At 42.8% G+C, this 22,531-nt stretch overlaps 1 protein-coding gene across 2 annotated transcripts in view; it reads left to right on the top strand.

Annotated features, from left to right (window-relative positions):
* The first annotated feature begins 5,765 nt into the window (after positions 1-5,765).
* Positions 5,766-22,531, top strand: part of Pigu (phosphatidylinositol glycan anchor biosynthesis class U) — a 106,685-nt gene continuing 89,919 nt past the window's right edge. Inside the window, exon 1 of one of the 2 annotated variants that reach the window (XM_040732926.1) lies at positions 5,766-5,930. In XM_040732926.1, coding sequence (XP_040588860.1) covers positions 5,801-5,930 — 130 coding nt within the window. In that variant the 5' untranslated portion in view covers positions 5,766-5,800. The remainder of the gene's footprint in view (positions 5,931-22,531) is intronic. The other variant, XM_040732927.1, reaches the window with a different exon arrangement.

The raw sequence follows: 22,531 nt of genomic DNA, 5'->3' as shown, positions 1-22,531 counted from the left end.
TGGTGCTGACATAACTGGATATTGGCATGCAGAAGACTGAAGATAGATACATGTCTATCGCCTTGCACAAAACTTAAGTCCAAATGGATCAAAGACTTCAACATAAATCCAGCCACACTGAAACTCTTAGAAGAGAAAGTGGGAGATACTCTTCAACGAATTGTTACAGGAAACCGCTTCCTGAACATAACACCAGTAGCACAGACACTGAGATCGACAATTAACAAATGGGACCTCCTGAAACTAAGAAGCTTCTGTAAGGCAAAGGACACAGTCAGCAAGACAAAAGACACCCCACAGATTGGGAAAAGATATTCCCTAATCCCACATCTGACAGAGGGCTGATCTCCAAAATTTACAAAGAACTCAAGAAGCAAGTCTCCAAAACACCAAAGGATCCAATTAAAAAGTGGGGTACAGAACTAAATAGAGAATTCCCAATAGAGGAGTCTAAAATGGCTGAGAGGCACTTGAGAAAGTGCTCAACATCGGTAGACATCAGGGAAATGCAAATCAAAACAACTCTGAGATACCATCTCACCCCTGTCAGAATGGCCAAAATAAAAAACACCAACGACAATTTATGCTGCAGAGAATGTGGAGAGAAGGGAACACTCCTCTACTGCTGGTGGGAGTGCCAACTCATACACCCACTTTGGAAATCAGTATGGAGATTCCTCAGGAAAATATATCCAAAAGATGCAAATACATACACAAGGATGTCTGTTCTACTATGTTCATAGCAGCATTATTTGTAATAGCCAGAACCTGGAAGCAACCTCGATGCCCCACAACTGAAGAGTGGATAGAGAAAATGTGGTACATTTACACAATGGAGTACTACTCAGCGGAAAAAAACAATGGAATCTTGAAATTTGCAGGCAAATGGATGACACTAGAAGAAACCACCCTGAGTGAGGTAACCCAGTCACAAAAATACAAAGATGGCATGTACTCATATATGGATTTTAGACATGGATCAGGGGAGTGCCAGTCTGCAATTCCACTGACAGAGAGTCTGGGAAATAGGAAAGAACCTAAGCGAGATATGCATGGTACCCCAGAGAAGAGGAATGAGGCAAGATCTCCTGAACAGATTGGGAGCCTGTTGGGAGGTGGGAGGAAGTGGGAACTGGGAAGAAGAAAGGGGGAGAAGAGAAGGAGAGAGTGGGTCATGGGGGAGCAGGAAGGTTGAATTGGGGGAAGAATAGAGGGAGAACAGGATGAGAGGGAGTCATAGGTTTGAAGAGAGATCTGGCACCAGTGAGACCTCTAGCGATCTACAAGGATGACACCAACTGGCAAGCTAAGCAATAGTGGAGAGACTACCTTAAATGCCCATTCCTGATAATGAACTTGACGACTACCTTATATGCCATCCTAGAACCTTCATCCAGTGACTGTTGGAAGCAGAGGCAGACACCCACAGCTAAACACTGAACTGAACCCCTGGAACCCAGTAACACAGAGAGAGGAGCGATGAGGAAATGGGCAAAGAATGGGCTGGCAAAACCAGCAAGACAGCTGACCTGAACAAGAGGGAGCTCTTGGACCCCAGACCGACAGCTGGGAGGCCAGCATGGGACTGATCCAGACCCCCTGAGTGTGAGAATCAGTGAGGAGGCCTGGGAAACCTATGGGTCCCTAGGCAGCAGATCAGTATTTATCCTTGGCATACAAATGGACTTTGTGTGTCCATAACACAAAGAGGGATGCTCTCTCAGCCTGGACTCTTAGGGGAGGGCCTGGACCCTGCCCTGAGCGAAATGACAAACTCTAGATATCCCCTATCTGGAAGGAAGTGGGGATAGGGTAGGAGGCTGGGGGAGGATGATGGGGGAGTGTGGGAGGAGGGGAGGGAGAAGGAGCTGGGATTGACATGTGAAACAAGCTCTTTTCTAAAAAAAAGTAATAAAAAATAATGGGAAAAAAGCAAAAAAAATCTGAGCAGTGTGTTATTCATAGGTGACTCTCAAGATCACATGTGTGGGCAGTCCCTCATAAAGATTCTCACCTGAGATTCCAGCCACTCCCTTCCCCCACCCACTCTCCCAGAGGCATGTACACTCATTTCAATAGGTGCTAACATATATAGAGGTTGGAGATTAACTGAAGGGGATACCCTAACTATGCAGCTTTTGGGAGACAGGTACTCATGTTGAGTGGGTCTCTACAGTGACTCACCTGTTTGGGTCACACTTGTGCCTCTAAGTAAGCCCTTTAAACTCGTTGGTTCATCAGGCTAGACCTGGCTGGAACTGTTTCTTTGTTCTGTTGTAGGTGCCCTCTCGTGGGTAAATAGACATTTATTCTCATCTCCCCACAAAAAGTTAATGCAAGAGCCAAATTATTTATTCTTTTGTTGCCCATATATTTAGAGATATAGAAAAGAAACCATTGTTTTGTGGGAACACCAGACCTTGAGCAGAGACCCACTTCCCCTTCTGCCTGGGAGTAGGCAGCTGTAAGACAATGTTTAGTAAAACATGTTTACTAAAAACGATACAATAAGTTCCTGGCCACTTCCCCTTCTGCCTGGGAGTAGGCAGCTGTAAGACAATGTTTAGTAAAAACATGTTTACTAAAAACGATACAATAAGTTCCTGGGAAAGGCCTTCCCACGGAAACCGCCCTGACCTCGACCTTGTCCAAAGACTAACCGCACCTTCAAAAACCCACACACATCCACCTCTGGGGTCAGAGCAGAACCAGCCAGGGGAGAGGAGAGAGCAGAAGCTTCTCTGGTGGGAGCTTTTCTTAGGAAGTTTTTCTTGAACCTTTTTGGAGCCTGTTTAAAGTTCTCTTTATATCGTTGAACGAGTCTCTGTGTTGTCAATCCCCTCCGCACGTTCTCGGACACAGGCCACGCAGCAGACGTGACATTGTTTAGCTATGGGTTGTGAAGATTTAGTCTTGTTTTCTTCTGAGTTTTAGTTCTCGCAAGCCTTTACAAAAGGATATATTGAAATAACCGTGATTCAGAACTATTGGTTTGGATTTCAGTTTATCATGATCATAGTTCTCCCTAGAGACAATCCTACTCTAAGAACTTTTTATTTTCAAGACAGGGTTTCTTTGTCCTGGAACTTGCTCTGTAGACCAGGCTGGCTTCAAACTCACAGAGATCTGCCTGCCTCTTGAGTGCTGGGATTAAAGGTGTGCGCCACCAATGCCCGGCATGATTTGTTTTATTTTTAATGATTAGTCTGTGTTAATAATCTCTGTGTTGGTACATACACAGGAGGCATCAGATTCCCTGGAGCTGGAGTTACAGTGTGACTCACTTGGTGTTGGGAGTTGAACTTGGATCTTCTGGAAGAGCAGTATGTGCTCTTAACCACTGAGCCACCTCTCCAGCCTGACTTTTGTCATTCTTAAGATCTGTATCTCCTCAACCAACTCTTCCAGCTCCATAAAGGCAGAGGGTATAATTTTTGTCATCACACTATATTCTATAACATCTAAATAGGCTTGGGAACATAGCGATCTTTTAGAAATGTACACCTGGATAGTGAGTTGCAGTGCAAGTGTTTAGCTTGCACCAGGGCCTTGGGTTTCATCCCTAGCATCAAAGGAAATACACCCCCCCATCCCTCAAAAAGTCCACAAATAAAAACATGGATACCACTCTGTTTAAGGTTCTCCAGTGGAAGCTGGGTGTAGCAGGGCAAGCTTTGCTCCCAGTACCTGTGAGGCAGAGGTAGAAGGCCTCTGACCTCCACATGTACTTCATAGCCTCACTTATGCCACGAAAAATAAAAATAAAAAATTTTAAAACAAGGATTGCCATGGATTTGAAACTACTTTAAATCATATAGAGATTGCCAGGTCAGCCAGGGGGTACATGGCAAGACCTCATCTCAAAACACAAAAATACAAAAATGGCCAGGAGGGGCTAGGGAGATGGCTCAGTGGTTGATAGCACTGACTGATCATTCAGAGGATTCAGGGTCAAGTTCCAGCACCCACATGGCAGCTAACAACTGTTTGTAATTCCAAGATCTTGGCACCCTTACACAGACATACATGTGGGCAAAACACCAATGCAAATAAAATAAAAATAAATAATAAAAAAAGGTTGGGGCAGTGGCACAATTCTATAATTTTAGCACTCGGGAGTCAAAGACAGGAGAATCAGATGTTTAAGGACATCTTCAGATGCACAGTGAATTCAAGGCCTGCGTGGGCTACATGAGTGCCAGTCCCTGAAAACAAAAATAACTAAAAATAAAAAGAAATCAGACTTTTCAATGGCACATAGCTTGTACTTTGAATAACCCCCAGTTTGTTAACTACAGCCAAGAGGCCCTGCTTGCCTTGTTAAGTGTTTCTCCTTATTCAGCAAATGCTGTTCTCTTCCCCTGGACTTGTTTCTTCGCTGCTCCTCTTGCCTAGGTTGTGAGCCTAGTCTTTAGTGGCTGAGCCAGCTCTCCAGCCCTTTCTTTTGACCCTCATAACTCCAATTCTGCTCCCTGAGTTAGCTATGATTAGTTTCTCTTTCTGCAGGACTCATCTGGAATGTCAGCTGGTCCCAGTCCCCCCCCCCCAGCTTGTCATGTGACCACCATCCCTCCAGTCATGATTATTCTCAATCATGCACCTTTTCTTTAATTTTTTTAATCTTTAACTGAAACAGTTTACATATTTATGGGGTACAGTAGGATAACCCAATACATGTGTACAATGTATAATAATTATATAGGTTAACTGGTATATGACTTCAGACTTTACTTGTGTTAGGAACATTCAAAAGCCTCTGCTACCTATTTTGAAATATGCACTAATTTTTGTTAACCATAGTTTTACTGTTGATGCACTGTTCTATTTTCTTCATGGTTCTAAAATATCCTGTATAATTAATCATTATAGGTAATCTTCAAGCACTCGCCTTAGCACTTTTAATACATTAACTAATGAAGAGGTATGCCATTAATGCTTATCAAGGGGCTCTCCAAACCCCTGATTTGTGGTGTTTGCTGATTTCAAAGATGTAAACACCCCCACCTGGAGGGATTTCACGCTACCGAGGAAAGCAGAAGCGCATCATCACATGGTATTTACTGGAGTGGTTGTTTTGGCTGTTTTTGTCAACTTTACACAACCTAGGGTCATCTGGGAAGAGGAAACTTCAGTCAAACAATTGCCTCCATCAGACTGGTCTGTGAGAAATTGTCTGGGTTTTGAAACTGGAGTGGGAGGGTCCAGTTCACTGCAGGTGGGCATCATCCCTGGGCAGGTGTGCCCATGGGCAAGAAAGAGGCTGGGCATGAGCAGAAGACAAGGTTCAGCAGCAGCGTTCTTCCACGGTTTTAGTTTCATGACCTATCTTGAGTTCCTGCTCTGACTTCACTCGGTTAAATAACTTGCTGAAGGTCGCAAAGCTAAATATTAACCACTCCAAAGCGTTTCCTCAGTAAACAATATAGAGCCTGAAGGATAGCTGGCGTTCAATACATACGTCGCACTCTTTAAAAAAATAAACATTTTAACATTAAAAATATGCACACGAGTGAAATTATTTCTTCAAAGTTAGCTTAGGATCTCGGTAAAATGAGCACAGTATTTTTCACTTCTCTTAGATGAGCAGAGGCGTAGTCCAAACCTTGGCTACAAGTTTGACATATTCCGCTTTCCGTCGTCCTGCCGCAAGACTTTCTGGGAGTGGTAGTCTTTGGTTGGCGGGCTCCCGCAGCAGCAGCTGCAACTCGCTCGACCAGAGTACTACAGCGTGGCGCGCAGGTCTTCAGGCTCTTCCGCATTGCCTTTTGCCCTCCCCGCCTGCGTGCCCGCCTCAGTTATCATGGCGGCTCCCTTGGCCCTGGTGCTTGTGGTGGCCGTGACCGTGAGAGCGGCCTTGTTTCGCTCCAGTTTGGCTGAGTTCATTTCCGAGAGGGTTGAAGTGGTGTCCCCACTGAGCTCTTGGAAGAGAGGTGAGGCGCCGGCTGGAGTAGGCCGGTTTGCACTGCCCAGCCAGTGAATTGAATTGGAGGCGGAGGCAGTGGCACAAACGCGCGGTTCTGAGGAGTCTGACCCGCGCCTGGGGTCCTTCGCGAGCTGAGGGCGGAGCTATGGTGTGGAGGATGGGGTGTAGAGGAGGTGTGGAGTGTGAGCCCCACTACCCCAGGGGTGGGTATCCGAGGGGGCGTGTCCCACTATCCCCGGTCGGCAGCAGGATCCGCGGATGGACATCCAAAGGTGGTGTGTGCATTGGGTCGTGTGGAGTATTAGCGTTTGGCAGCGGGATTGCAGGCGGTGGTAAGGAGGGCCGAGGGAACCAATGCCTTTGCAAGAAGGCTTCTGTACTGAAGTCATTTCTGCTCAATCTAAGACTCTCGTGAAGTTTTTCTTAGTTTCTGTCTTTTTAATATATGTATGTATGTTTTTCATCCAAACTTATTGTATGTTATTCCCTCCCAACAAGACAGAAATTGGGCTGAAGGAGTCACAGGCCAGTAGAGGAGACGAACAAGTTTTTGTAATAATTTCCTTAGTGTCTGACCCTGAGTAAACGGTCTTTCATTTTCCAGAATGGACTAAAGAAGGACTAGAGTTTGGAAAAGATAAGGAAAGGGGGCAGTTCCAGGTTGCAAAAGGCAAAGAGGATAAAAAAAATACCCGAGCATTTGAAATATCCAGAGTTGAGATCTGTGGGTTAGGTTAGGGCTACAGTTTGATTTACATTTTTTTTTTAGCGTTATTGCTTGTGTGTGGGGAGGGGTTGTGTGTGCTTGTGGTATATGTTCAGAAGCTAAAGGAGGATGTTGGGTGTCCTGTATCATTCTACCCTTTATTCCCTGAGACAGGGTCTCTCTGAACCAGAAGCTATTAACACTGACCAATAGCTCCGGGTTTCTGCCTGTCTCCATCCTTTCATTGCTGGAGTTACAGGCATCTGTGACTATGCCCTTTTTTGTTTGTTTGTTTGTTTGTTTGACATGGGTGTGGGGGATTTGAAGTCAGGATTTCTTGCTTGCATATCAAGTGCCCTTACCCACTGGACCATCTTTCCAGATCAAGTTTAAGTCTTCAAACAAAACAAAAACTGAAGTACATTATACATATAAAGCACATGTAAGTGTGGACAGAGCTTAGTGAATTTTTATGAACCATGTATACACGAATAGACAGCACCCAGATCAAAAATATCAGCACCCTAGAAGACTCCTTTGTAGCCTTACACTTCTCTTATTATTTGGTTTTGAAACAGGATCTCTCCTGGGCTAAAGTTGGGACTATAGGTGTGAGACCACATCTAACTTTATCCTTGAACTTTAATGCCTGTGTTTTGATATCTCTTGCTGTCATAAACCTTTATTTATTTATTTATTTATTTTTTTGGTTTTTACGAGACAGGGTTTCTCTGTATTATTTTGGAGGCTGTCGGTCCAGCCTGGCTTCAAACTCACAGAGATCCGCCTGCCTCTGCCTCCCGAGTGCTGGGATTAAAGGCGTGCGCCACCACCGCCCAGTTTTATTTTTTACATTTATTCTTCCTCTACACTCTCAGAACCTCATACATGCCTGTATTAAGACTATTTCTATGATCTGGGCATGGTGGCTGTGTCTGTAATCCTGCACCTGGGAATCTGAGACAAGGACATCCCAAGTTTGAAACCAGCCTAAGCTCCTTATAGAATTCAAGGCCAGCAGAGCTATACAATGAGACTGTGTCTAAAAAACAAAAAAATCAAACTGTATTTCTTGTAATATGATTAATAAAAACCCAGAGACAGATATTGGAGTTCAAGCTGAAGACCAGAAAAGCAAAGCAGCCAACCCAGTAGTTCTTACCTCGACCAAGATGAAATGGGTGATCCTGTTTCCACGAATCCTCAGAGTTCGATGAATGCTCTCCATCTGGAAACTCCACATGAGACCCTTTGCTTCTTCCTTTTCTACCTCCCCAGTCCTGGGATTAAAGGTGTGAGCATTGTTACTCTTTTAGAATGATTCACTCGTGTGTAGCCCAGGGTAGTTTTGGACTTACAGAGATCCATCTACCTCTGTCTCTTGAGTCCTGGTATTAAAGGTGTGTATCATCACTGCCTGGCCTCTATAGCTAGCTAGTATGACTGCTGGGATTAAAGGTATATATCACCACTGCCTGGCTCTAGGACTGTGGCTAGCTTTGTATTTTGATTTCCAGCAACTATTAAATCATAAGCAAAAATCACCACAGTTTCTCACCTTATATAACAATTATTTGTTTAGATCTGATCTTCCTGTAGTATTATGAGCTTCTAGAAGAACTGTTTGATTTATGTCTAAATTCCTTGGTGCCTGGTGTAGAGCAGGCATGTAGTTCGTTTCTGTTGAATGATGTGAAAGAAATGAAAGTATAAGCTCTGTGATTTACAGGGTAGATAGGTAGAAGAATTTAAAGATGAGTCAGCATCATGTATGATTTCTAGAATCTTAGGAAGGATTTGAGTTTTTCTCCCATTTACTTCCTTTGTGACTTCTTGTCTGTGAAACAGGACACTAAATGAGATAATCCATGTTGAAGTTTAGCTCAGTAAAGCCAAAACATCATTTCTGAGGTCTTGGGTTTGGGTACTAGACCAGAGGTGACTTTGACTGAGCTGACTGAGTATGTGAATCCGAAAGGATAGGGCAATAAGTGTGTGGCATGCATGTTAGTAGTATGACATTCAGAGGTTGATCTCCATAGCTTAGGGTCAGTATCAAGACTAGAGAGATTTGGTAGTTGTCTTAGTTAGGGTTTCTATTGCTGTGAAAAGATACCATGACCACAGCAAATCTTATCAAGGAAACCACTTAATTGAGGTGGCAGCTTACAGTTTCAAAGAGTTAGTTCATAATCATGATGGTGGTGTGTAGGCAGACATTGTGCTGGAGAAGGAACTGGTACAAGTTGATATGTAGGCAACAGGAAGTCGACTGTGTTACCTTTCTTGAGCAAAGGAGACCTCATAGCCCTCCCCCTCCCAGTGATACATTTCCTCCTGCAAGACCACACCTACTCCAACAAAGTTACACCTAATAGTGCCACTCTCTTTGGGGGTCAGTTTTCTTTCACAGTAGTCATACAGCATTTGGATCTTGTTAACAAAGGGTAGTTACTAGTTCATTTTAAGGAGAGGATATAATATCTGTCACTTACATTTACAGTTCAAGTGGGGTAGATTTAAAAGCAGGTAATTGTGCTAGGCATGGTGTCTCATTGTGATAATTCCAGCATTTAGAGGCTGAATTAGGGGATTCATTAGGAGTTCCAGGCCAGAATGGGCTACATAGTGAGTTCCAGACCAGCTTGGGTTATAGAGTAAGATGTTGTCTCAAACCAAAGAAACAAACAGATGATTGTATTAAATTCTAAATGCTAGGTATTTAAAAACCATGAAGTAGGGCCAGATGTGGTGGCACATGCCTTTAATCCAAGCACTCGGGAGGCAGAGGCAGGCAGATCTCTGAGTTTGAGGCCACCCTGGTCTACAAAACAAGTTCTAGGACATCCAGGGCTACGCAGAGAAACCTAGTCTCATAAAAACAAACAAACAAGGGCCTGGAGAGATGGCTCAGCAGTTAAGAGCACTGGCTGTTCTTCCAGAGATCCTGAGTTCAACTCCCAGCAACCACATGGTGGCTCACAACCACCTTGAATGAGATCTGGTGCCCTCCGCTGGCATGCAGGCAGAAGACTGTATACACAATAAATAAATAAAAACAAACAAACAAAAGTAAAGTGGGAGCCATTTTGGTTTTACATGACATTTTGAGATTTTTGAGTCACCAGCTCTTTGGATAAAGGGCTCAGTATCATCATAGACTTTGGTTGACTGTAAAGTGGGTTTATTTATAACTGTGTGTGTACAAAATGTATGTGCAGGTATTTGTAGACCAGATTTGCTGTAGGTGTCTTCCTTGATTGTACACCACCTTATTTGTGAGAAAGGATGTACTTTCTGCTGATGTGATAACATATTGACCAAAACTGACTTGGTGGGGAAAGGGTTATTTGGTTTACAGGTTACAGTCCATCATCAGGGGAAGCTGAGGCAGGAGCCTGAGGCAGAAACTAAAGCAGATTTCACAGAGGAATGCTAACTAACTTGCTTCCCCTAGCCTGTACTGTTACCTGTCCTGTACAACCCATCAATCCTCCATCAGTTAGCAATTAAGAAAATACCTCGGGGCTGGAGAGATGGCTCAGCGGTTAAGAGCACTGACTGTTCTTCCAGAGATCCTGAGTTCAATTCCCAGCAACCACATGATGGCTCACAACCACCTTGAATAAGATCTGGTATCCTCTGCTGGCCTGCAGGCAGAAGGCTGTATACACAATTAAAAAGAAAAAAAAAAAAAGAAAATACCTCACAGACATGCCCACAGGTCAGTCTGGTGGAGGCAGTTTCTCAGTTGAGAGTCCCTCTCCCTAGATATGTCCAGGTTTTTGTCAACTTCCATAGGGTCTTTTTTTTTTGTTTGGTTTTTCGAGACAGGGTTTCTCTGTATTGTTTTGGAGGCTGTCCTGGAACTCACTCTGTAGACCAGGCTGGCCTTGAACTCACAGAGATCCGCCTGCCTCTGCCTCCCGAGTGCTGGGATTAATCCATAGGGTCTTTGACTGAACATGGAGTTCACTGATTCAACTAGGCTAGTGATCAGTGAGCCTTAAGATCTTCCTGTCTCTGCCTCCCCAGCACTAGGATTACAAGCTTTTTAACATGGGCATTTTACCAACTAATCATCCCCTCTGTCTCTGTTTTTTTAGAACGAGTCTCATGTGTGTCCCAGGCTGGCCTGGAACTCATGTAGTTGAGGATTACTTTGAGGTTCTGACCTGCTTGCATCCTCCTCCCAGGTGCTAGGATTACAAGTGTCAATCACTATGTTTGGTTTTATGTGGTGCTTGACATTGAACTCTAGATTTCTTGCATACTTGGTAAGCCCTCTACCAATTGAGCTGGGTCCCAGACTAACTGATGGGTTTTAAGTTAGGGAATTATTATTTGTTCTTTTATATGTAGATGATGATGGTACCTCAGATCTATAGTGTAACACCTGAAAGCTAAGGCAAGAGGCCACTAGTTGCAGTCCAGCCTTAGCTACAGAATGAGACCTTTCTTTTTTCTTTTTGTAATGTTTTTATTTAAATTAGAAACATGAGTGCTTCACATGTCAATCCCAGCTCCCTCCCCCACCCTTCCTCCATTGTCCCTCCACCAGCTTCCCCAGCCCCCCACCCAATCCCCCACATCATTCCCCAGGGAGTTTGAGGCCCTCCTTGGCGGGGGGATCTCTAAAGTCAATTCATCCAGGGCAGGACCTAGGCCCTTCCCCAAGTGTCCAGGCTGAGAGAGCATCCCTCTATTTGAAATGGGCTCCCAAAAATCATTCATAAACCATGGTAAACACTGATCTACTACCCAAGGCCCCAGTGATTTCTGTGGCCTCCTCACTGAGATCACATTCTTGGACTCTGGATCAGTCCCCTGTTGGCCTCTCAGGCATCAGTCTGGGATTCAAGAGCTCCTTCTTATCTGGTCAGCTGTCTTTGTGAGTTTCACCATCATGGTCTTGACCCTTTTAAAAGCTCATCACTCCTCCGTCTCTTTCACTAGGTTCCAGGAGTTCAGTTCAGTGTTTAGCTGTGGGTATCTGTCTCTGCTTCCATCAGTCACTGGATGAAGGTTCTAAGATGGCATATAAGGTAGTCATCAACCTTACCATCAAGGAGGGGCATTTAATGTAGTCTCTCCACTATTGCTTAGTTTGCCAGTTGGTGTTATCCTTGTACATCTCTGGAGATCTCACTAGTGTCAACTCTCTCCTCAAGCCTATAATGACTCAATCTATTATGGTATCTCTCATCCTGGTCTCCTCTATTCTTACCTCGACTCAACCTTCCTGCTCCCCAATACCTTCTTCTCTCCTCATCTTTTTTTAATTTTTTTTATTTTTTGAGACATGGTTTCTCTGTATTGTTTAGAGTGGAACTCGCTCTGTAGACCAGGCTGACCTCGAACTCAGAGATCCACCTGCCTCTGCCTCCCAAGTGCTGGGATTAAAGGTGTACATCATGACCACCCGACCTTCTCTCCTCATTTTATCCGCTTCTCTTTCCTGGCTCCCTCTACTCTTCCCCCTTGTTCACAATCTGCTCAGGATCTTGCCTCATTCCACTTCTCTGGGGTATCATGCATCTCTCTTGGGAACCTCCCTGTTTCCCAGACTCACTGGCACTGGGATTGTAGGCTGAGACTCCCCTGATCCTTATCTAAAATTCATATATGAGTGAGTACATACCATGTTTGTCTTTTTGTGTCTGGGTTACCTCACTCAGGATGGTTTCTTCTAGTGCCATCCATTTGCCTGCAAATTTCAAGATTCCATTGTTTTTTTCCGCTGAGTAGTACTCCATTGTGTAAATGTACCACATTTTCTCTATCCACTCTTCAGTTGTGGGGCATCTAGGTTGCTTCCAGGATTTAGCTATTACATATAATGCTGCTATGAACATAGTGGAACAGACATCCTTGTTGTGTGAATGGGCTTCTTTTGGGTATATGCCTAAGAGTGGAATTTCTGGGTCTTGTGGTAGACTGAGTCCCATTTTCCTGAGGAATCTCCATATTGATTTCCATAGTGATTGTATGAGTTGGCACTCCCACCAGCAGTGGGGGAGTGTTCCCCTTTCTCCACATCCTCTCCAGCACAAACTGTCATTGGTGTTTTTTATTTTAGCCATTCTTACAGGAGTAAGATGATATCTCAGAATTGCTTTGATTTGCATTTCCCTAATTGCTAATGATGTTGAACACTTTCTCAAGTGTCGCTCAGCCATTTTATACTCCTCTATTGAGAATTCTCTCTTTAGTTCAGTGCCCCACTTTTTAATTGGATCCTTTGGTGTTTTGGAGACTTGCTTCTTGAGTTCTTTGTAAATTTTTGAGATCAGCCCTCTGTCAGATGTGGGGTTAGTGAATATCTTTTCCCAATCTGTGGGGTGTCTTTTGTCTTGCTGACTATGTCCTTTGCCTTACAGAAGCTTCTCAATTTCAAGAGGTCCCATTTATTAATTGTCCATCTCAGTGTTTGTGCTACTGGTGTTATGTTCAGGAAGCAGTCTCCTGTATCAATTTGTTCAAGGGTACCTCCCATTTTCTCTTCTAAGAGTTTCAGTGTGGCTGGATTTATGTTGAGGTCTTTGATCCATTTGGATTTAAGTTTTGTATATGGCGATAGACATGGATCTATCTGTAGTCTTCTGCATGGCAATATCCAGGTATGCCAGCACCATTTGTTGAAGATGCTATCTTTTTCCATTGTATAATTTTAGCTTCTTTGTCCAAAACCAGGTGTTCATAGGTTTGTGGATTAATCTCAGGGCTTTCAATTTGATTCCATTGGTCTACCTGTCTATTTTTGTGCCAATACCAAGCTGTTTTCAGGACTATAGCTCTATAATAGAGCTTGAGGTCAGTGATGGTGATGCCTCCTGATGTTGCTTTGTTGAGCAGGGTTGTCTTGGCTATCCTGGGTTTTTTGTTTATCCATATAAAGTTGAGAATTTTTCTTTCAAGGTCTGTGAAGAATTGTGCTGGGATTTTGATGGGGATTGCATTGAGTCTGTAGATTGCTTTTGGCAGGATTGCCATTTTTACTACATTGATCCTACCTGTCCAAGAGCATGGGAGATCTTTCCATTTCCTGGTGTCTTCTTTAATTTATTTTCTTTAAAGACTCAAAGTTCTTTCAATACAGTTTTTCACTTATTTGGTTAGCGTTACCCCCAGGTATTTTATGTTGTTTGTGGCAATTATAAAGGGTGATGTTTCTCTGACTTCTTTCTCGGCCCTTTTATCGTCTGTATATAATAGGGCTACTGATTTTCTTGAGTTGATCTTGTATCCTGTCACTTTGCTGAAGGTGTTTATCAGCTGTAGGAGTTCCCTGGTAGAGTTTTTTGGGTCACTTATGTAAACTATAATATCATCTGCAAATAGTCAAAGTTTTACTTCTTCCTTTCCAATTTGTATCCCCTTGATCTCCTTTTGTTGTCTTATTGCTCTAGCTCGAACTTCCAGTACAATATTGAAGAGGTATGGGGAGAGGGGACAGCCTTGCCTTGTTCCTGATCTTAGAGGAATTGCCTTGAGTTCTCTCCATTCAGTTTGATGTTGGCTGTTGGTTTGCTGTATATAGCTTTTATGATGTTTAGGTATGTTCCTGTTATCCTGGATCTCTCCAAAACCTTTATCATGAAGGGGTGTTGGATTTTATCAAAGGCTTTTTCAGCATCTAGTGAAATGATCATGTGATTTTTGTTCCTCAGTTTGTTTATATGGTGGATTACATTGATGGATTTTCGTATGTTGAACCATCCCTGCATCCCTTGAATGAAGCCTACTTGATCATGGTGGATGAGCTTTCTGATGTGTTCTTAGATCTGATTTGCCAGTATTTTAGGGTTTTTTTTTTTTTTTTTTTTTTTTGTTTTTTTGAGACAGGGTTTCTCTGTGGCTTTGGAGGCTGTCCTGGAACTCACTCGGTAGTCCAGGCTGGTCTCGAACTCACAGAGATCCGCCTGCCTCTGCCTCCCGAGTGCTGGGATTAAAGGCGTGCGCCACCAATGCCCAGCGTTGCCAGTATTTTATTGAGTATTTTTGCATCAATGTTCATGAGGGATATTGGTCTGAAGTTCTCTTTTTTAGTTGTGTCTTTGTGTGGCTTGCATATCAATGTTATTGAAGCCTCATAAAAAGAGTTTGGCAAAGACCCTTCTGCTTATATTGCATGGAGGAGAACTGGTATAACCTATTCTTTGAATTTCTGGTAAAATTCTGCACTGAAGCCATCTGGGCCTGGGCTTTTTTGGTTGGGAGACTTTTGATGACTGCTTCTATTTCCTTAGCTATTATAGGACTATTTAGATTGCTTATCTGTTCTTGATTTAATTTTGGTAAATGATATTTATCCAGAAAATTGTTCATTTCCTTTAAATTTTCAAATTGTGTGGAGTACGGCTTTTCAAAATATGACCTGATGATTCTCTGGATTTCCTCACTGTCCGTTGTTATGTCTCCCTTTTCATTTCGGAGTTTGTTAATTTGCATGTTCATACTCTGCCGTTTGGTAAGTTTGGATAAAGGTTTGTCTATCTTGTTGATTTTCTCAAAGAACCAACTCTTTGTTACATTGATTCTTTGTATGGTTTTCCTAGTTTCTACTTTATTGATTTCAGTCCTCAATCTAATTATTTTTTGGTGTCTGCTCCTCTGGGGTGAGTTTGCTTCCTTTTGTTCAAGAGCTTTCAGTTGTGCTGTTAATTCTCTAGTGTGACTATTCTCCAGTTTCTTCATGTGGGCACTTAGTGCTATGAACTTTCCTCTTAACACTGCTTTCAAAGTGTCCCAAATTTCCATGAGTTTGCAGGGTTTCTGCAATTTGTGTTATTGTTGAATTCCAACTTTAAGGCATGATGGTCTGACAAGATACATGGAGTTATTCCAATTTTTTTGTACCTGTTGAGGTTTTCTATGTTGCCAAATATGTGGTCGATTTTTGAGACGGTTCTGTGTGGAGCTGAGAAGAAGGTATATTCTTTTGTGTTTAGATGGAGTGTTCTATAGATGTCTGTTAAACCCAATTGGGTCATAACATCTATTAGGTCCTTTGTGTCCTTGTTAAGTTTCTGTCTTGTGGTCCTGTCTAGTGGTGGGAGTGGGGTGTTGAAGTGCCCCACTACAAGTGTGTGAGGTTTTATATGTGCTTTGAATTTTAGTAATGTTTCTTTTACGAATGTGGATGGCTTTGTATTTGGGGCATAGATGTTCAGAATTGAAACTTCATCTTGGTTGATTTCTCCTGTGATGAGTATGAAGTGGCCTCCTTCATCTCTTTTGATTGATTTTAGTTTAAAGTCTAATTTGTTAGATATTAGGATTGCTATCTTGGGTCCATTTGATTGGAAAATCTTTTCCCAACCCTTACCTCTGAAATAACATCTGTCTTTGAAGCTGAGGTGTGTTTCCTATATGCAGCAGAAGGATGGATTCTGTCTTAAATCCATTCTGTTAACCTGTGTCTTTTTATGGGTGAGTTAAGACCACTAATATTGAGGGAAAAAATGACCATTGATAGTTAATTCTTGTTTGTTTTGGAATGGTTGTTGTTGTTGGAATTGTATGTGATTTCCACCACTTTTTCTTTTGCCTGTTGGTAAAGTGGGATTATCTATTGCCTATGTTTTTCTGGTTGTAGTTAACTTCCTTGGGTTGGAGTTTCCTTCTAGAATTTTCAGTAGGGCTGGGTTAGTGGATATGTATTGTTTAAATCTGGTTTTTTCATGAAATATCTTGTTTTCTCCATCTATATTGATTGAAAGCTTTTCTGGGTATAGCAGTCTTGGCTGGCATCCATGGTCTCTTAATGTTGGTAGAATATCTGTCCAGGACCTTCTGGCTTTCATAGTTTCCATGGAGAAGTCAGGTGTAATTCTGATAGGTTTGCCTATATATGTAACTTGGCCTTTTTCCCTAGATGCTCTTAATATTCTTTCTTTATTCTGTATGTTTGGGGTCTTGATTATTATGTGTCGAGGGTATTTTTTTTTTGGGGTCCACTCTATTTGGTGTTCTGTAAGCTTCTTGCACCTTCATTGGCATGTCTTTCTTTAGGTTGGGAAAGTTTTCTTCTATTATTTTGTTGAATATGTTTTCTGGCCCTTTGAGGTGGGTTTCTTCACCTTCTTTCTATACCTATTGTTCTTAGGTTTGTTCTTTTCACGGTGTCCCATATTTCCTGGATATTTTTTGTGTTAGGGATTTATTGGACTTAAAAGTTTTCTTTGATCGATGAGTCTAATTCTCCTACTGTATCTTCCATCTCTTGTATTCTGTTGGTTATGCTTGCATCTGTAGTTCCTGACCGTTTTCCCAGTTTTTCTACTTCCAGCATTCCTTCAGACTGTGTTTTTTTTATTGTTCTTATTTCAGATTTCAGCCCTTGCACTGTTTGAATTATTTCTTGCAATTTTTGCTTTGCCTTTTGCTCTATTTCTTGAATTTTTTGGATTGTTTTTTCTTCCATCTCTTTAAGGGATTTTCTCATATCCACTTTGAGGGCCTCTATCATTTCCATGAAGTTGTTTTTTATGTCATTCTCTTCTGGTTCATTTGTGTTAGGGTGTTCCAGTCTTGTTGGTATAGGGTCTCTGGACTCTGGCGGTGTCATATTGGTTTTTCTATTGCTCCTTGTGTTTTTATATTGTCTCCTTCCCATCTGTTCTTGCAGTGGATTCCAGCAAGTGCCTCTTCCTCTCCTGGTGGGTGTGGGACCGGGGTTCCCTTCTGGTGGGTGTAGGCAAGTTCACTGTTGTGGTAGGTCTCCACTTCCTGGTCCCGTGGGTGGAAAAATGGACTAGGATGCTGGAGTGTTTTAGATCCCACTGGGATGGGTGGGAGCCCCTGTGGTATACCCCAGGCACAGGAACGTGGCCTGGAGACAGGCTCTGATAGTATTAGTCACGTGGGTGGAGCAGGAGACTAGGATGCTGGGGTGAGTTTGCTCCTGCCTCTGGGATGGAAGCCGCAGTGGCAGTCCCCAAGCACCTGCAGCCGGTCTAGTCCTAGTTCTGTGGGTGGAGCAGGAAACTACGGTACCTTGGGTCCTACCACCTCCACCAGGATGGAAGCCTCAGTGGCAGAGCCCAGGTTCAGGCAGGCGGTCTAGAAATGGGACCTGGTTTACCTGGTCCCGTGGGTGGAGCAGGAGTTTATGGTGCGTTGGTTCCTGCCTCTGGTATGGAAGCCACAGTGGTAGACTCCAAGCACAGGCACCCAGCCTAGTCCTGTGGGTAGAGCCGAAGATTAGGCTACGGGGGTGTCTTGCCTCCTGCCTCTGGGATGGAAGCCACCATGGCAGCCCCCAAGCACCGTCAGGTGGTCTGGAAATGGCAATGAGACCTTTCTTAAAAAAAACAAAAACAACCGGGCAGTGGTGGTGCACGCCTTTAATCCCAGCGCCTGGGAGGTAGAGACAGGTGGATCTCAGTGAGTTTGAGGCCAGCCTGGTCTACAAATCGAGTTCTAGGACAGCCAGGACTGACCTACAGAGAAGCCCTGTCTTGAAAAGCCAAAAAACAAACCAAAACCAAAACTACCTCTGCCACTACCAACAAACAAAACAAAAATAAAACCAACCAAACAACAGCAAAAACCCTAGGACTAGGGAAATGGCATAGTGAGTAACAAAAGTGCTTGCCATGCAAGCAAAGACCTGAGTTCAAATCCTATAATCCAGACAAAAGCTGCATGCATAGTGTAGTTGGTTGTTTTTTACTTCTTGACTCTTGGGAGCCTACCACCCAGCTCCCAAATAAATACATATGGGAACTTATTATTACTTATGAATGCCTAGCCTTATCTTGACTTGTTTCTAGCCAGCTTTTCTTAAATTATCCCATTTACCTTTTGCCACTGGGCTTTTTCCTTTTCTTCTGTAGTCCTACTTCTACTCTTTCCTTGGTGGCTGTGTGGGTGGTTGGGTCTTCCTCAGTTCCTTTTAAGCATTTTGACCTTCAGGATAACAAGCTGCTTAGGGAGCCCTTCTCCAGAACTTTGTAGAAGCCCAGTCATACTGTGTCAGTGATGGCAGCTCTGGTCTCAATTTACCCGTGTCTGCTCACTGACCAGTGTCTAACATTTCTGAGGTTGACAGTTGGGCAGGAGCTCTGATTCTTCCTTAAGTGCCAGTGCCACATCCCAGCCCTCCCAGGTCATCTGGTTGGTGTTTGTCGAGTTGATTCTGAGTGCTTCCATGCTTACTGATGTTGTGTGGCTGTGGCTATGGCTCATGTGGCCATCATGTTTCTGGCTTTTCCACAGCAGCATGATGTCGGGGAAGGAGCAGAAAAGCTCCTTTGAAAGAATAAGTAGGGGCTTTCAAGATGTCTCAGTGCATCGAGTCTGACAGCCTGAGGTTGTTCAAGCTGGAGGAGAGAACTGACTCCTTCAGATTGTCCTCTGAACTACTCACAGACACAGACAGAGACACACAGGCACACACACATACACACACACACAAGTAAATAAATGTAATTGAAGAACATTTGAAAAAGTAGGAGTAAGTGGGAACTACATGTTTATAAAAGTATTTCTTTTTCCAGGCTAGCCTTGAACTCAGAGATCCCAATGTCTCTGCATCCTGAATGTAAGGATTACAGGTGTGTAGTGTATGTGAAAGTATTTCAACTTTCATTCTTTTTGCTGTACTCCTGATTGTTTTTTTGGGGGGGGGGAGTTGTTTGTTTGTTTGTTTGGTTTTGGAGTTTTGAGACACAGTCTCACTGTGTAGACCAGGCTGTTCTGGAACTCACTTTTTAGACCAAGCTGACTTGAACTCATAGAGATCCTCCTGCCTCTGACTCCCAAGTACTGTTATCATTCCTTTGCTGCTATTTTATTTTATTTATTTATTTATTTTTGGTTTTTCGAGACAGGGTTTCTCTGTGGCTTTGGAGGCTGTCCTGGAACTAGCTCTTGTAGACCAGGCTGGCCTCGAACTCACAGAGATCCACCTGCCTCTGCCTCCCAAGTGCTGGGATTAAAGGCGTGCGCCACCACCGCCCAGCAGTTGGTCTTCTTATACCATGTGGGTTCCTAGGACTGAGCTCAACTCATCCAGCTTGGCAACCGGAGCCTTTACCTGATTAAGGTGTCTTGCTAACCCTAGTTAAAATTGTTTTGCACAATTAGGTTTTAAAAAAAAATGATGGATGGTGGTGGCACACGTCTTTAATCCCAGCATTCAGGAGGCAGAGGCAGTTGGATCTCTGAGTTGTAGGCTAGCCTGGTCTGTAGATTGATCTCTAGGACAGCCAGAGCTACACAGAGAAACCCTGTCTTGGGGGGAAAATGTTGACCACTATAAATAGTTTCCTTCCTTTGGTTGAATATACTGTTTAAAGCATTTTAATATTTGTTTTCCCAAGCATTTCTTTTTTTGTTCCTTCTCCCTCCTTCCCTTTCTTATTTGTTGTTTATTTTGAGGAAGAGTCTTACAGTATAGCCCAGACTAGCCTTAAACTTGAGATTTCCTTGCTTCAGTCTCTGAGTACTGGTATTACATGTATAAAATGTCATAATAAAGCCCATTCTTCTTGTTTATTTGATGTTAATAAAATTTCTTTAAAAGTTTAATAAAATCATGTCATATTTTGCATGCCATATTACTGCTTTTCTCTTGGCATTTTGTGGACAGCTTTCCTTCTGTAAATGTAGAACTATAGTTTTTTGTTTTGTTTTGTTTTTTAGTTTTTTTTTTTTGAGACAGGGATTCTCTTTCTAGCCTTGGCAGTCCTAGAACTTGCTCTGTTGACCAGGCTAGCTTTGGCCTCATAGAAATCAGCCTGCCTCTGCATCCCGAGTCCTGGGAGAGATGGTTCTTTTCTTCCACTTTAGGTCTGATGATCAAACTCAGGTCATCAATCTTGGCAATCATCACCTAACCAACTGAGCCCTTTTGCCAACCCTGAAATATTTCAATTTTCAAAAGAGTTGCAAAGGGGCTGGTTCAGCAGTTTAGAGTACTTATTGAGCCAGGTGGTGGTGACCATGCACACCTTCAATCCCAGCATGTGGGAGGCAGAGGCAGGCGGATCTCTGAGTTCTAGGACAGCCTGGTCTACAGAGTGAGTTCCAGGAGAGCCAGGCCTACACGGAGAAACCCTACTCAAAAAATTAAAAAAAAAAACCAAAATACACACAGACAGACAGACAGACAGACACACACACACACACACACAGATGGAGATAGAGAGAGAGGGGAGGGAGGGGGAGAGAGAGAGAGGGAGGGAGGGAGGGAGGGAGAGAGAGAGAGAGAGAGAGAGAGAGGGAAAGAGAACTTATTGGTCTTTCTGAGATCCCCACATCTATATCAGGTTGTTTATAAACATCAGTAACTCTAGCATGAAGAGATATGGTAACCTCTTCTGGTCTCCATGGGTACTCCCAAGCACATGCACGTATGTACGTACACACACACACACACACACGCACACACACACACACACACACACACACGAGTTGCAAAAATGAAGTTTCTATTTACACTTTACCCAATATTACTGTAATATAGTCAGTCAGTGATGTTAGTATATATACCTTATTAGGATTGTACTGCTTCCCTAGTTTCTGGCCTAATGTTCAATCCATGACCTCATTTTGCATTTACTGGTTATGTCTTCTTAGTGACTACCAATCTGGAACACTTCCTTTGATTTAATTTTTTAAGAGTACTGGGAAATTACTTGCCTGTCATTTTTGATTGCCCTGTGTTTTCCCATGATTAGGTGGAGGGGATGGGTGTTTTGTTAGTTTGTTTTTGTTATTATACCACATTGTTGGCATGAGAACCACAGAAATGTTCTTATCATTATATCAGTGAATCATGAGATACTTGAAAATTAATATAATTAATGTATTAATGATGTTTTAATGGATTACTTGATTAAAGCAGGGAGTGTAATGTCTATATGAAATTATTACTTTTCCCCTTGAAAACACTTTCTTTTTCATACTTTTGCCCACTAACTTTAGCATCCACTAATGATGTTTGCCGTCAGAACCACTCTGTGGGTCAGTTAATGGATGGCTTTCTGTTCCATCTTCCATTCTTCATTTTTAATCCTTTTGCCCTGATGTTGAGCTCAGATCCTTCTGCATGCTCTGCATGTTGTCCTGCTGCACTGCATGCCCAGCCTTCCTACACTTGATACTGAGCATTCAACATTAGGAGAGCATTGCTTTTTCTTTTACCTATTTATGTACTCAATTATTTACAACATAATTTTAATGCTTAATATATCAGTATATACATAAACATATGTATACATTAGTATACCAGTAGATATATATATTTTAAAATAAATCTCCATTAGTCAATGTTGGGATTATTTTCAAGTTTTTATTAAGTGAGGCAGGAGAGATGGCTCATCGGTTAAGAGCTCTGCCTGCTCTTCCTGGCACCTGCTTCCTGGCTCACAGCTGTCTGTAACTCAGTTCCAGCGGATCTGATGCTTCCTCAGAACCGGGCACATATGTGGTGCACACACAAGCAAAGCCCCATACACAGAAGATAAAGAGAACGTTGAATGCTACACTGAGTATATTGTATCAGGCCCTTGATCAATTATTTCCTAAAATAATCTACTGTAAGAATTACCATTTGGTGAGCAAGGTGGAGGTGATATACTTCTTTAATCCCAGAATTTGGGAGGCAGATGAGTTCGAGGTCAGTCTGGTTTATAGTGCTAATTCCAGGACAACTAGGGCTGTTACACAGAGAAACCCTGTCACAAAAAAGAAAGAAAGAAAGAAAGAAAGAAAGAAAGAATTATCGTTTGGGGCCAGGCTTGGTAGCATGTGCCTAATCCCAGCATTTTGGAGGCAGAGGCAAGTGGATCTCTGTAAGTTCAAGGCCAGTCTGGTCTATGTAGTGAGTTATGAGTGAGCTAGAGCTACATAGTGAGACCCTATATAAAAAAAATGTGTGTGTGATATAACTC

This window comes from Mesocricetus auratus, unplaced genomic scaffold (assembly GCF_017639785.1).
Source record: "Mesocricetus auratus isolate SY011 unplaced genomic scaffold, BCM_Maur_2.0 Super-Scaffold_100028, whole genome shotgun sequence".
Classification (NCBI taxonomy): domain Eukaryota; kingdom Metazoa; phylum Chordata; class Mammalia; order Rodentia; family Cricetidae; genus Mesocricetus; species Mesocricetus auratus.
The sequence above is the reverse complement of the archived record's forward strand: the minus strand, read 5'-3'. Positions and strand labels throughout refer to the sequence as shown.